This window comes from Agelaius tricolor, unplaced genomic scaffold, assembly GCF_023055355.1.
Source record: "Agelaius tricolor isolate 1412-34295 unplaced genomic scaffold, bAgeTri1.0.p SCAF_9, whole genome shotgun sequence".
NCBI lineage: Eukaryota > Metazoa > Chordata > Aves > Passeriformes > Icteridae > Agelaius > Agelaius tricolor.
In genome coordinates, this window is record NW_027269269.1 from 2,057,919 (window position 1) to 2,073,796 (window position 15,878).

General features: G+C 39.6%; 1 protein-coding gene across 3 annotated transcripts in view; it reads left to right on the forward strand.

The window, feature by feature from the left end:
- FLT1 (fms related receptor tyrosine kinase 1) overlaps nucleotides 1-15,878 on the forward strand; it is a 108,748-nt gene that overhangs the window by 12,344 nt on the left and 80,526 nt on the right. The window contains exons 2-4 of one of the 3 annotated variants that reach the window (XM_071433988.1): nucleotides 3,098-3,194; nucleotides 3,492-3,712; nucleotides 12,970-13,094. In XM_071433988.1, coding sequence (XP_071290089.1) covers nucleotides 3,098-3,194; nucleotides 3,492-3,712; nucleotides 12,970-13,094 — 443 coding nt within the window. Of the gene's footprint in view, nucleotides 1-2,852; nucleotides 3,195-3,491; nucleotides 3,713-12,969; nucleotides 13,095-15,878 lie in introns of those variants that run through there. The other 2 variants (XM_071433987.1, XM_071433989.1) reach the window with 2 other exon arrangements.

Consider the following 15,878-nt stretch of genomic DNA (forward strand, 5'->3'; position numbering starts at 1 on the left):
GCACTCCTTAAGATCCCCCACACAATATTTATAAATACTGTGCTGTCTTTTAGATATATGTAAAATGTGCAAAAGGGCAAAAGCTTGAGTATGTGTCCAGTATATTTGGGTTTCTTGTTTCTTTTTTGCCTACAAGATGGAGTGGAAATGTGGGTGGTTTTGTTACATTTTTTCTTTGATTTTAGTAACTCTGAGGCAGATCTGACAACAGGCTTCCAGGCTGGCTTGTTTTATATGCTTCAAATAAGTTAGATCTTCAAGTGTTCGTGTCTTTGTTTATATCACTGTAAAGTTAGGAAGGAAAAAACCTTGTAACGTTTATGATGGTTTCTTGCTCCTCACCTCTGGTAGACTTTGAAAACAGCAGCAGCCCACATTCCCAGGGCTGGTCTCCTAGTCTCAGCATGGGTCAGACATGGGCAAGGTGCTGCAGGATTGGCTTTGCTCCTGGGCATGGTGCAGTGCCAGTGCCCAGCAAAGCCAAGCACTCAGCACCTCAGGCATGACCAGGCACTGCAGACCTACTCTCCTGTCTTGCTGTCAACACCTGTCACTCACATGGATTTTTCCACTTTCTCACCAGTTTTACACAGGAAGCAACCTACATGTTGCTCTCTAGCAACTAGGTTGAGTTGCATGAACAACATACATGTTGCATCTCTAGCAACTGGGCTTTGATCCCAATGGTTTCCTCTGGCAGACCATCACTGATATTTTTTTCATACATATTGAACTGCTTGTAAACACTGTTTCATGCTTTCAGCCTTTCCAGGACCTCAAATAAGGAGCAGTTCAGGGAAGCTTGAGGTCAACTTTTCCCCAAAGTAAAAACCAAGATTCATAAAGCTGGATATAAACTCTCTCTTCTTGGGAGAGCATCTGACCCTTCAATTCTGGGATGACAAGAGGAATGCAAATGAAATGAGGGAATGTGGGAGTTTCAGAAAACCATCAGATTGTTTAGCTAGAGGATGTTGACAAACCCTCTCAACCAGAGTGCCTGGGTTGCTCTCCAAGCAGCTGCCTAGGCTGTTGTAACATCTTATCTCAATTTCTCAGTGATTGGCCTCAGAGGCATTGTTTCAGAATGGTGAATGAGAAGACTCATAGACTGTAAGCATCTATGGGAGATTATCCCATAAAAGCACACTTTGGGGGAACCAGCTCTTCAGAGTTGAGATTCCTAAAGGGCAGGCATGAGAAATGTATGTTTGCAATGCATATCACATAACAATTAACTCTTCAGAGATTTGCTGCACCATTTTTCTCTACTCTTACCAGCTGCTAGAATATATTAGTTTCTAGTTAAAAATATGATTATCTAGACAAATCTCAGAGGAAGTTTGTGTATGTGGACAGTCTCACCATTCAAATCTACAGTGTTATTTGAGGTGTAGTCCAGAAGATCTCTTTATTCTGAAAAGTTATTATGCCCTTGCTTGCAGCTTGTGCAAGTGAACTATAATTTTATTTATGTCTATGTTCAAATGTTCATGTCTATGTTCAATTTAAATATTGTTTTGAATTGGCAGAGATGATAGAATATATCGAAAACTACAGGAGCCACATCTTAAGTAAGATATCCAGGGCTAAAAAGAAAGCTCCTGCATTTGGAGCAGCCATTGGCTTTGATGTGTTTATACATCTAAATTTTAGTCACCAATCTCAGCAGGAACTGGTGTCCAAAAGTTCCTTCTCTAGTCAACAAAAGAGGGAAGCTTTTCTGATTGGTGATACGTAGCCCCAAGAAAGGTTCATGTATTTCTACTATGTTTGGTGCATACAGCTGTTCATACTTGGCTGTGCAGGGACCTCTTACAAGGACTTAAAATAGCTGAGCTAAAACTGTACTTGACTGAGTTCTAGAAGAAAAATCTGCATTGCCCTTTACTATGAGATGGGGTTTATCCCATATGTTGACAAGGTAATACTTTCTCTTGGAGTAAAGTGATTTGGGATAGTTGCTGTTGCTCTCGCTCAACAATGAAATATTTACAAATTACACTTGATCCCAATCAGACTACAACTGGTTTTCAACTTTTAACTGTTTTGAAATGTTTTTACATTGTGTTCCTAGCTTCTGGAACATTTTGCTGTCAGTGCAAGGGCAGTGGGATGGATCAAGCACCGCTTCTTCCCTAAGGCATGTTCTTCTGTCAGTTTGCCATGAAAGCTTTTGTGGCCACAGCCTATTACAGAGCAAAGATAAATCATTATGTCTTTCCAGCCAGCTCCTCCTGACTTGATGAGAAGGAAGATCTCATGCTCTTCTGGTTTTCTGACCATGAGGCTTTTTCATGGTCTTCTTAAAAATGCCTCCATGTAGACTTCACAAAGCCCACCTGGACGTTTTCAACTGTCCTCAGCCACCTCGTGTTATGCTGACACCAAGGCTTTCACTTATGCCAGAATGGTCTGGCCACAACGTCATGCTTGCTTTCTCAAATAAGCAGCAAATCTCATCTGGAAGGTGTCTTGATCTTGTTCTCACAATTTACTGTAAAGGTCTACCTTTTGGTGCTACTTTGTTGACAGGAAGCCTGCAGCTGGTGAGGGGCCAGGAGTAAGAGCGCTGTGACCTCCAGACAGAAAGGGAAGAGCCTTAATGCATTTGACTCCTTCCACATCAGTTTCAGCCTTGCAGCAAGTTGTTTGAGTGGGATTTCAGTATCTTAGGAGTCAGTACGTGGCTCTTGCGATGGGAGTGGCTGAATTTATCCTTCCCATTGAAGAGGCTGCCATGGCTGTGTTTCCTGAGGAAATGCAGCCAGTGGTGCTGGGGGCACACTTCCTTGGTTAGATGTGGATCCATGAGGTCCTCAGCTTCTTCATTATATGTTCAGTGAAAAACTTGAGAGCAAAGTCATTGACTGATAGCTTTCAATTCTATTTTCTTTCCTGAGTAATGCTGCTGGAAGGTTATTTGAGTCCTGAGTCAGGGCAACAGGACTTTGCTCAAAGGAAGAGAGTATGTGTGGTGAGAGAGGCACAGTTTTCTTTTCTTTTCCTTTCCAGTATAACAGCATAAATGTGAGTGGACTGGAAGCAGAATTATTTGACTTTGTTAATGTTTTGATTTTTTTCTTTGTTTTTCTAGGATCTAGTTCAGGATCAAAACTAAAAGTTCCTGAGCTGAGTATAAATGGCATACAGCACGTTGTTCAAGCCGGCCAGACTTTAAATCTCACCTGCAGGTAACCAACTGAGTTGGATTATGATAATTTGGCAGGGACTTCATACACCTGACACTTTCTTTTTTTTGTAACTGAAATTAGAAAAAAATTAAACCTTGTGTTGTGGGGAAAGGTGGGGAGTGAACTTCAATGGCAATTGTTTAATAGTTCTTTGTTGTTTCTGTTGTTGTTTTTGGAAAACAAGATAAAAGAGAACCCCATAAATAGCCTGATATAATAAAAAAGAAAGCTTGGGAACTGGAGCTATATAATTGCAGCCCAGCATAATTGTTTCTGCTTCCTTATCTGTGTTTGCAGGGGGGAAATGGTTCATTCATGGTCTTTGCCTGAAACTCTTAGCAAGGATAGCAAAAGGCTGAAAGTAATTAAATATGCCTGTGGAAGGAATGGGAAGCAGTCCTGCAGCAGTCTGACCTTGAGCAGAACTCAAGCGAGTGACACTGGAAATTATAGCTGCAAATACCCCACAAGTCCAGCAAAAAAGAAGAAGGAATCTACAGTCTATGTATTTATTAACGGTAAGATTCAGTTTTTTTAACACTTCCTGGTACTTGCTCTGCAATACAGCAAAGTGGAAAAGTAAGGCAGTTCAGCTGGGGCTGAGTTTTGAATGACATTTTCAGCCGTGCATAATGTTCATTTGCCAATTAATGTATAACATCTTCTTTCTCAGAACTTGCAGATACAAATGGTAATCTTTTATCAGTTAGAAAAAAAATGAAGCAAGAAAAAGACCCAATCCAAACATTTGCCTAGAGAAAACAGGAGTCCAGATGGAAGTAGACTACAAGTGAATATGTGAAATAGGTATCAGAAACTGTCTCCTATGTGATGTGATGTGATGTTATTTCTAGGCAGCTGAAGGATGCTAAAGCTGCCTGTCAGATCACTGACTTGCCTCATGCTGCAGAAAATTACTATTTGCATGTGAAGTCATATTTAAAAATAACCTCTGTAATCCATGTCACACATATTGGAAAAATCTAGAATAAATGAAATCAAATTAAACACAGAGTTGTGTTCAGCAAACAAGTATTGTGTAATGTATGGGAAGTGCTGGAATTAGGTCAGTTAGACTATAAAAGAAATTTCTTTCTGATCGTACTTCCTTCCAGGGTATTAATCAGACACTTCTGAGAAGAGTGTAATTCAATAGACACAACAATAAAAGAACAAATTATTGACACTTTAGGGATTTAATGAATACTTTAGTTTTTTGTTATTTTTACACAGTAATGTTAATAGATTACTGTAGTATTTCAGGACACACAGGTTTTGAAAGCCCATGTTACAGAGAACGTGCAACTGGAAGTTTTCCAAATTCTGGATCTGCTGCATCCAATGAGTTCACATCAGAGTAAATTAGCCTTTGTTTTCATTTTGTGATATGAAGAGTAAGACTGGCACTGTGAAAAAGCAGAATGAAGTGGACCTCTCACTACACTGACAGAAAATAAGATAGCTCTCCCCATAACTGTGTGTTGCTTTATTGAGCACTATCGGCTGTTCATGCTGTTCATCCTACTTTCCTTCATCTGAAATATGCTGCAGTGTTTTCATCACCCATCTCTTTTCATATAATTCTCTGTAAATCCAACAACAGATGCATCCACGGAAGAATAGCCAAAATAGGATATTCATTTAGTGATCAACAGCCTGCAGCCCAGGGAAATGTACAATTTCCTCGGATGCCTTTCGCAAGTTTCCCATCACGGGACCTTCTTGAACCTCCCACCTTGGATATCATCCCTGAGACCTATCCTCAATGCTCTCCATTCACTGCATGAGAAGGACCTCTCTGCTAAACTGACTTTACCATACAAGGGTTGCCTTTGCATCCTCTTGGTCTCTTACCTGCTTGAAGAGTTAATTTTTCTGTATCCTAAATTTTTACAAATGAGAGACAGAACCAGACTTCCAACTCTTCACTGTTTCCCAACTTGTATGTGGCTTCCCTGCATTTAAAAGGCACCTTCAATCAGATGATTGTCAACCAAGGTTATCTGCAGAATTCCCATAGTGATGGAAGAGACACATATCATTGCAGAAATTGTTTTAGGACAGTCCCATGCCAACCCCTGTCCTTCTATCCCTGCTAATCATTTAAAGAAGGCTGTCAGAGTGTCTTGGTTTTGTTGGTTTTTCAAGGACATTCAGTCACAAATCTTGATGTCGCTGTTGAAGAGATGGCTAGATTTTATAACTCCTCCTACCTTAATTGCCAAAAAAGAAATAAAATGTTTAAGAAACAAACCTGTTCCCTAAACATTTTAATGGTCTAAGGTCCATTACCTTAGACCTTTCTGGCATGTTGATTTTCTGAATTTGGCAATCATTTTGATTGAAAACAAATTTCTTAAGATTGAAGTGTTAGTTGTGTCCCAGGAAGCACACCTGACATTTAGGGAAAACTATGGATAATGAGGGAGGCTGCAAGGTAACAGCTCATTTAATGCCTGTTGGAAGTGTCACTCTGTCCTAAGGTGGAGAAAGGTCCATTAGTCTTCCCAAACTTTACAATTTCAGGAAGAATTGTTTAGTAAGTTAGAAAGATACAAGATACTGAGTACCAAAACTCACCCTTTCTGATAAGTATGTATTAGAAAAAGTATTTTCTTTCTCTATGCTATCTCATTATCCCTATCTCTTTTCTACCTGTCTCTTAATATGAGTCACTGTTTCTGTAAATATGCATGAAATTCAATTATTCTAGCTCAAGTGGGGTTGAGATGGGGGTAACAAAATCCTCTGTGAAGACTGTCTTCTTTCCTGAGTCTAGTTTCACTCTGCATTAATTCGTGGGTGTTTAGGAAATAAACATTTGTGAAATTTGGGTCCCTCCTAGTCTTGTATTGTTTCCTGTGACAGGACGTTGTGTCAGTCCATTTCCCATATTAGCTCCATGTGGATCTCCAAGGTGCCTGTTTCCCATGTCTTAGCATGCTGCAGATGAGAACAAATAGTTGCTATTTACAAACACAGAATCCAAATCAGGAAAGTTGATATTGTTTGTACAGGAAGTCATCACTTATTGTTTTAAAAATGTTCTTCGTTTCCGTAATTAGAGTGATACTGAATATGAACTGGATTAAAAAAAAAAAAAAGCCCAAAGACCAGACCACAATAAACCCAGTAATTAGTAAAAAGTAAGTCCTTTGGTTCAGTGATGAATGTACGCTCCAGCAGAAAATGATCTGGTATAGAGAAGAACAAGTCACAAGGCAATGACAAGGAGACTGCAAGTCCCACAGGCCCCAGGATGACTTGAAGCATTTCTAAAGTCCTGCTTTTAGGGGTCAAGGAGAGGCAGGCTGGTGACTTGCCTTGGAGGAGCTAGTCCTGACACCACCCCTCTTTCAGCTGGAGAGGTCACTACTGAGTTGCAGAGGGGAGTGAGTGCACAGTGTCTCCACAACTCTTGACCCCACACAACTCAGAAATTGAGACATTAGGCAAGGGAAATTAATTCTGTTAAGAGTCTTCATCTTTGCCTCAAGAAAACTGATGACCTGACTTTCCCCATGAGCCATGGGAAAAATCTGAAATGAAGCAAACCTCTTTGCCAATTTCTCCACTGTCCCGGACCCAGAACTGCTCAGAGCTTTGTTTTGTAAGGGAAAATACAGCCAAACAGTAAAAAGGAAAGATTTGCAATGAACGCTCACTGCATACATTGCAGTGAGCCATGAGGAATTTTCTGCTTGAAAAGAGATAATGATGGAATAAAGACATTTAAGAAACACCAAATTATCAGCAGGCTGTTCTGAACCCTATGTAAATTTCCCTGGGGACAGTACTAAGGGCTTTTCTTTCTGTCTGCTTTGTCCCAATATCTCCAAGGCACTTTTCAATTGCTGGAGCTCATTCACTGTCTTCAAAAATGTGTAGTGCACTTAATTCTCATAATTGCTCTCAAAATTTCTTGCCTTTGAACAATTGCTCCCATGGTATGACAGAGAAAAGGCTTGTAAGTTCATTTACATTGATATATCAAAGTTAGATTTTTGCATGAATTTAAGCAAACTGTGATTCAAGTTGAAGTGTTGCTATTTTCTGTGATGAAGACTGCTTTTGGCAAGTAATATACAAGAGTAAAATCTTAATTCTTCTGCAACAGAGAACAGAATTCTTCTCAAAGTAAAACTATTTGGCTCTGAGGCAGTAGCCCATTTCCTAGTCAGTGTTCTCCCTCTCCTTGTCTTTTCTCATAATCCTGTGGTGTATGTCTTATGGTCACTTACTTTTCCTTGCAGAGAGAGACATGTTTTAAAATCAGACCTCTAGGCTGTGTTAGTTGTCTGTTCTCTTCCTATACTTAACAGAGAATAAAAGAAGCTTCTGGTATGTACTGTTCATCACCTACTTTTCAAGAAATCTGGAGAACAAGCTTAGAATAAATTTCTTGCTTTGAGAGGATTTAAGCCAGGTGAGGCAAATCAGAGTTGTGTAATTAAAGGTGCAGGTCCTGAGAGTACTTGTGCTCACCAATGCCTAGAATGTTGAGCATGCCCACTAGCTGTACGTATTTGGTTTGATGTATGTCTTGGGCTCAGCAGTCCAAAATGAAGGGCTTTATCATTAGGGAATTGTTCAAAATGTAAGGCTTTGAAATCCCAAAACATCTGGGATTCTGAGCTCATTTTCAAGCACTAAAGTTCTATGCTGCAGATTCTTAGTGCAGAAGAACTTCCTGGGCACCTCCCTGGGAGGTCCTCCTGCTGACAGATAGCTGGATCCAGACCCAGAACTGACATGCATTTAAGATTTAGCTTGGATGGATTGACTCCTGTAATCCTAAAGATACTATTGTTGCAGGACATGGAGGATATCCAAAGAGTTCTGCAAAAGGGTCTCCTAAATCAGAAGCATCAGAGTCAAATTCATTCAACGTGTAACAAAAGCAGTAAGACAAAACACCCTGAGAGCTAACAGAAAGGGAGAATTTTCTTCTTTTTCCTTTTTCTTCTTATTTACAAATTACACACTGATAAAAGAACCTGCTCAGGCCTGGGAAACTCTTCCTCTCCATGCCTTTTTTTGTCTTTGCTTTTGGCACAGTTTTAGCCTATGAGCAGTACGGTTTTGGCTTACACCGTCGGAGTCAATACTATGATAGCGCTTCTGTTATGAAGAGGAAACCCGTTGGAATTAAACTATGTTGCAGCTGTATCAAGTATGCGGACACATTTTTAGCTTCTAATGAGGTTCCTGTTACAAAACAGAGACCTCTAGGACTTGCTGACGTCAATGGCCTATAATTGCCGCGCTTTTGTCATTGCGTGTGCATGGGCTCCGTATCACAGGACACCGTGGGGAGCGGAGCATGTGCCCACGCTTTGGCCGCATCCAAAGCTCTGCAGTGACCCCTCTGTGGTCCTGCTCCCTCACCAAGGCTCACAGCTCCTACTGAAACAATCATCTTTCCAGGGTGAGCCACCACAATGGAGGAGTACATCTGAAAGAGCATTCCTAGTATTCATTAGCCTTTCTAGGGATTGCTTGCTGAACGTAGTAATAGCTCTGTCGTGGATTTCCTGGCTAATATGACTATTTTTCCTGAAGATTTTTAACTGTGTTTTATTTGTGTCATGGTCCTTTGTTGACGATAGCATAGTGTAACTAGTCTCAAAGTAAAACAAACCAATCTCGTCTAAAAATTTTTGTACAATTGTATTAGAAATTCTTTGTGTCTGAGTGTGCTCCGGATATAAATTAATAATCATAGAAGTCCAGGTAAAAGAAAGAAAAACAAAAAAGAAGGAGAATACTTTATCAGGTTTTCTTTCAAGGTTTAGACATACTTTGTATTTGAAGAGTGTTATTTACTGGTTTACAAGAGGCACGAGTGGAACAACCTTTCTTCTAGAATATGACATACAAAATGGGATTGTTTTTCTTTAAGGAAATTAGGCATATGAGCCAGTTCAACAGACATATTTCCTAGGGCATGATTCATCTCATGGTAAAGCAGATGTCTAAAACAGGTCAGATGAGTCCCATTACAAAATTCCCCTTTTCTCACCGGGGACAACACCAGTGGTTTGGCTCCTAGCTCAGTGAGAAATGTCTGTATTGTAGATGTGCAAGTGAGGCTGGAATGACTCTCGGTGTGCAAGATTCTTTTGGAATTACTTCTGAACAGCCCCAATAATTTATCTGGGATAAATAAAGTTAAAGAGGTTTAATCCCTTCAATGGAAAGGGAATGTGGCAGTTGGCCCATGAACTTCAATTAAGTCTGCATGTCTGTTCCTTACTAAAGACTGTGGTCCTTTTCACATGCATGAGGGGAAAGGGTGTTATGTGAGTGTGATGAAAATATTTCTCCCCCTTTTAGCCTGAAAAGAATCCTAAGGATGAGCCAAGTGTAAGCAGGTGTTTTGGAAGAACTTCAGAGGATAAGCTTTTAGAGATTTCAAGGAGCTTAGATTTTCCTGCAGAGACTTTTCTTCTTGCAAATGTATGTGTAAGTCCTCTGACTTACATAGCTCAGATTATTAAAAACAAAACAAACCCAAGAACAGTAGCTGAAGCTTGTAGAAAGAAAAACCCTCTCCACTGTTTCTGAATTTGGCATTTCAGTGTTGGCTAATTTAGTTGTTTGTGCAAACCCCATAAATAGCCTAGACAGGTTACTGATACCAGACATAATATTCCTTGTGCTAAGTTCTCTTATCACATTTTTATCTGGCTGCCAACCAGCTTAGCAAAAAAGCTGCTATTTATGCTCTTTAACAATATAGCAAATGACCTTCATGAATTTTGTGATTTCATGAGTGCTCTTTGTGGTTTCATGTTGATTGTAACTGAGAGATATTGTAAGGAACACAGTCAACCCAGCACACAGGCATTCATTCTAGGTATAATTTAAAAATACACTAAACTGATTTTTAAGTAACCTTTAACATATGTAAGTATTCTGGCTATCCAGCTTTCATTTTTCTAACCTCACAGGCAGGTCTGAAGAAAAAAAACCCAACAAAATAAACCAACAACCCAAATAAATAATTCATAAAATCAAGGTCAAACCCTTAGATTTTCCATTCCAAATCCCAATGAAGCTGAATGTGTAACCTGGATGTGGTCTTCAAAATAGGTCAGTCTGTAATGTTCCTTTCATCTAGAGCTTTCTGAACATAGAATTGAGTGAAACTGGCTCAAAAGACTGCTGGTGGGAAATAAAGTCATGCCAGATGTGCTGCCAAGCAGCTACGTGGGGAAGGTTCATTTACCTCCCCTCAGGAAGAAATTGAAAGGAAATGTAGTGGGAGCTAATGGCAGTAGCTGGGGTTGTGATGGGAAGGAAAGAGGAAAAGAAAAGGCAAGGAGAAGCTATTGCCTGGGGAACCGAAGAATTCCATGTTGTTGGCAAACCCTGTCAAGGTGGCATAAGCTGCCCTGGCGCTGCCGTGAGTTCAGCTTTGCCTGATCCAGGCTGGTAAAGCCTGCACCAGATTCTGATCTTGAGGCAGAGAGAGTATCCAGTTAGGACCTTTACGATGGAAGGAGAATAAAATCAAAGGGAACCAGGAAAAGCCTCCATGCTCATTATGAAAACAAAACTGTTCTTAGGAAACATGATGCGTATTCCTTTTAATCAAAAGCAGGAAGGCATTTGGAGCACTCGGGGCCATCGATTGCCCTCTGGCCCATGGCGGAAGTCCCCGGTGATGTCAATGGGAGCTCTGCACGCGAATAGCGGGGGCACGGCGACGCCTCGGCGCACACTGCAGGGAGGGCACCAGGAGAGCTGTCACCGAGCCTTGGAGCCCACCAAGGGCAACCAGAGTGTTTCTGCTGCTTTCATACAGCTCTTTGTTGGCTTCTTCAGGTGTGGACGTGCATTTCCACTGAAGAAGAAGAAAGAAAACATGGTGTTTTATGCTGGTTTCCTGGCCCCCCGGGAATCCTGCGAGGTCTGAGCTGCACAACCCCCACTGCCTCAATACTGGCATCAGTCAGTGGTGACACTGTCTGCAGACAGCACCGGCAGGCCCCAGAACAGCTCTTCCTCACACTTACAATGATCTGGAGATTATGGTACAGGAAACCACTTTGCAAAGCTTGCTGGTTTTGGGCAGAAGCTCTTAATTTTGTGACAAAGACAAACGAGTCTTTGGGGAGTAGTAAATCGGTTTGTCTGGTGATGTTAAGGGGCAGGTGACCTCTTCTGTGCTGCAGTCCCTGAAACAAAAAAGGCTCTTTTCCCTGTGCTACAAACAGGTTCATTCTTGGCCTTTCCTTGAATCGTCCTGCAGAGGAAATGTCAGCCTAACAAATCCTCAGGGCATTTTTTATTACATATGCATCCTCTATTACTCATAAGTTCCTTTCGCTATCTCAGTGGACGTTTAATATCTACTATTAAATAATACTTTGTGGGTTTCATTTCAGAAAGTTTGTATCAGTTTCATTAAACCACTTGAGCAAAATTTTTTCTGTATCCTGGAGTACATTTGAGATCTTCTGCCTTAGGATTCTCACTGGTATAAATTAGAGCAGAATCCATTTCTCTTCCTGTTTGATGTCTCAAACAAAAATATTATTGCATATAGTAAGAAAAGAGGATCCTAAGGGCAGAACAGTTTGATGACCCTGGGAAGTGCATATCATACTTTTGAAAGACAAGCAAAAGTAACTTACTTGAAGAACTGCTTGAGTGAACATAGGTCAACACACAGAAGTTTGGGGCCAGAACACTTAAATCAAGTGTTACAGTTTGAGGTTTTATAAGGGATTGGTTCTTGCTAACTTTACTAATTTCTTATCCAAGAAAGATTTCCATTGTTATTTCTAGGATTTTTGACTGAGTGAAAATAATGGGATTTGCCTGAAAAAACATTAGAGCTGTAGATAAGCATAGAATTAAGATCTTAATGTTCTGCTTTTTTTAGGAGTTAAAAACCAAACCTTATGTGAATTTGGAGGTAGTCTATCTGCAATGTGAGTCAAACTGAAACTTCAGATCTGAACACCTGCAAAGAAGATTTGGAGCCAGAGCCCGTGGCTTAAGCCCCTCTTTGTTAAGTGGCCCAAACAATAGCAGCAGCAATGTTCCCTGTTCCCAGCGCAAGCTATTTATGACAATGCCCTTTGTTAAAGGGATTGTTCAAGGGACGGTAAATTACTCTGCCAAGCTTTAGCTTTGACTCAAGAGGAATTAATGTTTTCCTGGCATTTTTATTTACCTTGTCACATAAAAAAGAGACACATAGGTATTGTGATAGTGGGAATGAGGAGAAGAATTAACTCTCTCTAGTCCGTATTCTCGGAGGTGAAAAAATGGCTGGATAATCACAGTAGATTCTTTCTCCTGATGCAGTCAGTGTGAATTTTTCCTATCAATTTCCTTGCAGACAGCAGGAAGATGTGCTTTATAGGGGGTTCCTGATAAGTGAATTTCAGCTCACTTCCCATACATTTACTTTTCCTGGTGATAAAAAGATATAAATGCCATGAAATAAGAAGCAGATATCTCAGCAGTAGAGGTTAGAGGTGTTGCTGTAACGGAAAAAATGGACTTCAACCGTCCTGAAATTTAAAGAAGATTTCAAAGTACTGATACTGTTATTGAATGATACATACACCTTCAAATACTTAATAATAGTTTGATGAAGATGTTTAGACAAAAGTAAACAGAAGATTGATTTCAGGACTTTGTTTAGCTTTCATTACAGACAGGGCTAGTCTGTTTTTTTAAGTCTGTGCAGTCTTACAATTCCCATGCACTGCCTTAAAATTTCACAAATTAACTTTTATTTTTTCTTCTTTTGCAGATACAAGCAATCCATTTGTAGAGATGCACAGTGATATACCTAAAATAATAAACATGGCTGTAGGAAGAGAAATGATCATTCCATGCAGAGTCACAGATCCAAACATTGCTGTTACTTTAAAAAAGGTACCTCTATCCAAGCATGCTCTGAAACTGTTACTGTGGATGATGTTTTTGTTTGTTTGTTTACAGCTATTGTAATGCTTTTGAAATATTTTGACAATTTAATATTTCTTATGCAATGTTTCTGGGCGTCAATGTGTTCAGAAATATTTCAACACTGGAGGCTTCATTTTGAGTTGCACAGAAGGACATCAAATCTCCTAAAAGGGTGGAAATTTTCTGAAGAAACTTAAACTTTTCATACTACTTTATTAAATCCTCACTGGCAAAGGTTTCTTAAGCCCAGGAAGGAATTTCTTGTTAGGAGAAGAGATTTCCTCCCACCTCTTCCCTTGCCCTTCCTCCCTTTTCCTTTTCTGTCCTCTGGAACAGCCGGTGAGTCCCTGGGGACTTGCAGTGGCTGTACAGGGATCTTTGCAAGCCTTTGCCCTACCTCACTCCCACCAGAGACTTTGCTGCTTCCTTTGACATGTGAGCACACTTAGACAAGGGATAGCTTTTCTTTGTGGGGAAACTTTGCAGAGAAACTGCAACATTTGATGTGGTAGGGCTAGTTTCAGAGAGAAAGGAAAAAAAAAAGATATTCCCATGTTTTAGGAAAACATTTGCCTCCTAGATACCTTAAGAGTTACATGGACAGCTAACTGAACCATATGTATGCAGTTAAGTACCTGGTATCAAGACTGAGAATGGGGCATTTTTTCAAAGTTACCTCTTTTTTTTTCTGAAAAATTAGGTGGAGGTGGCAAAGAAGTTTTATTTCTAAATAAAGGGAGTTATGTACATACTGGCAATGAAAGTTCATCACTGTTAAAAGGAAAGGAGGTTTGTCTCTTTATAGAATAATGTGCAATTGCCAAACAATACCACCGTAAGGTACTTATCTAGCGCAACATAAGTCTTTGATTATTCTTTGACTGTAGAGCTTTACACCAACCACAAATTTTATCAATTCTTTCAAGTGCTGCTCTGCTAATATAGATACTGATTTTGCTGCTTGGTTTTAGTCTGTTAAATTCCATGAAAGAGAACAAAATGCAAAGAAAAGAAAGTGATCTGACGCAGGACATTACCCTATGTGTGTAGGTACACACACACACACACACACACACACGAACACACACACACACAGCTTTCTTGCAAGAAGATGCACAACGTTGTGTGGCAAGGGAATCAAAAGCAAGTGAGATGTAGCATTCCACAGAAGGGGTGTTGTAAAGTGGGAATTTATTTGGGCGCTGTAGTGTTGCATCTGAAATCTCAGCATATTAGATTTCTAGCTGAGAAAATTCCTGTCAGGTTTCTCTCATTAAACAATATAAAAAAAAAATTCTCCTTATTTGTAGAAGATTGAAATGTAGCTGCTCTTTTTTTTTTGATATCAACTTGCCTTTAGCTTGGTCTTGTAGTGTAAGGCACAGCTTTACACCATTAAAACCAGATGTAATACTCAGAAGGAGAAGGAGGAGGTAGAGCCAAGCCTTGAAATAAAGGATTGGTTGCTTACATGTTTTGCATTCCAGGAAAAATAAATGTGTTCCCTAATTAATCCTAGAATTTCCTGAAGCATGTAAGCTACAATGCATTACATCATATCTTACTTTATTTATCTTCTATGACACCCTTATATGAAGATTCCAGCACGGTTTTACTCACAGGGCAATTAAGAGATGTGTTAAATGCATTCCACAGCTGCAGGCATACTACTGCTGAAGAAATGGCAAGAGCTATTTTGTGTTTTCCATCAGTGATAAAGGAAGAATTTGGTGTCCTCATAAAGAAGTCCTCTGGAGCTGGAAAGAAAATACCAGCTTTAGTGTCATTAGGTTCTGCCATCTGTATTGCCAGGAAGTAAAAATACAAAATATTTTTAATAATCTCTCTCTTCTGGAAGGAATCCCTACAGTTTCATGAGCACTGCCTCCAGTGTTTATTTGTTTGCAGTGCTACTTCTTAGTGGACCAATATGGGAAAGGTTTATTTATTATCCATCTTCAAAACTACAAACCATTTTTTAACTCAAACTTCATCTTTACCTTAGTCAACCTTTTCAGATACTGTGTTGCTTTCATTTTCAGGCTGAACATCTGTGCAGATTGTATTTTATAGCATCGCAATCACAGACAATATAGGAGAGGAATCTTCAAAAATCAAGAAGCTAATAAAACATGGACTGGGAAATGGGGAGGAAGCTTTTAATCCCTATTTCAAATTCAGCCTTCAGGTCCTGATATAACCTTTATCTGCAGGAGCTGATGATCTTTTCCTTATCATATGAAGAATTGTGAAAACAATTAATAGTTTTGATCTAATGCTAATAGTTAGATATTCAGAGCCTCTGAAAACATCATTCCTATCAACATGATTCTGGCAGCTTCATTCAGGATCCATAAAATAAGATAAACCTTATTGCAAGTAAGCTGTGCACTTCTCTTACCTCTTCATTTGTTCTTATCTTGATAAATGGAGAAAGTATCACCTTTTGATACAATGATTTAATCCATCTGTTTACCAAGAATCCTTTTGGATTCTCCATCATAAAAACAATGACATTCATAGGAATAGAAGTAAATAAGCTTCAGTACAAGGAATAAAAAATGGAAAGAAACCCAAGGGATGTTGTGAATCACATACGCAGACAATCTGAATTCTTAATAATGCCACCTCATCCTTCCCAAATTGGTGGAAGGGGAAACATGAAAGAAAAGCCAAACATTTGAGAAGCTAATGTACATTTTAATGAAACTTTTAGTTGTCTCTTTCCAATACAATCTGCCTTTGGAAATG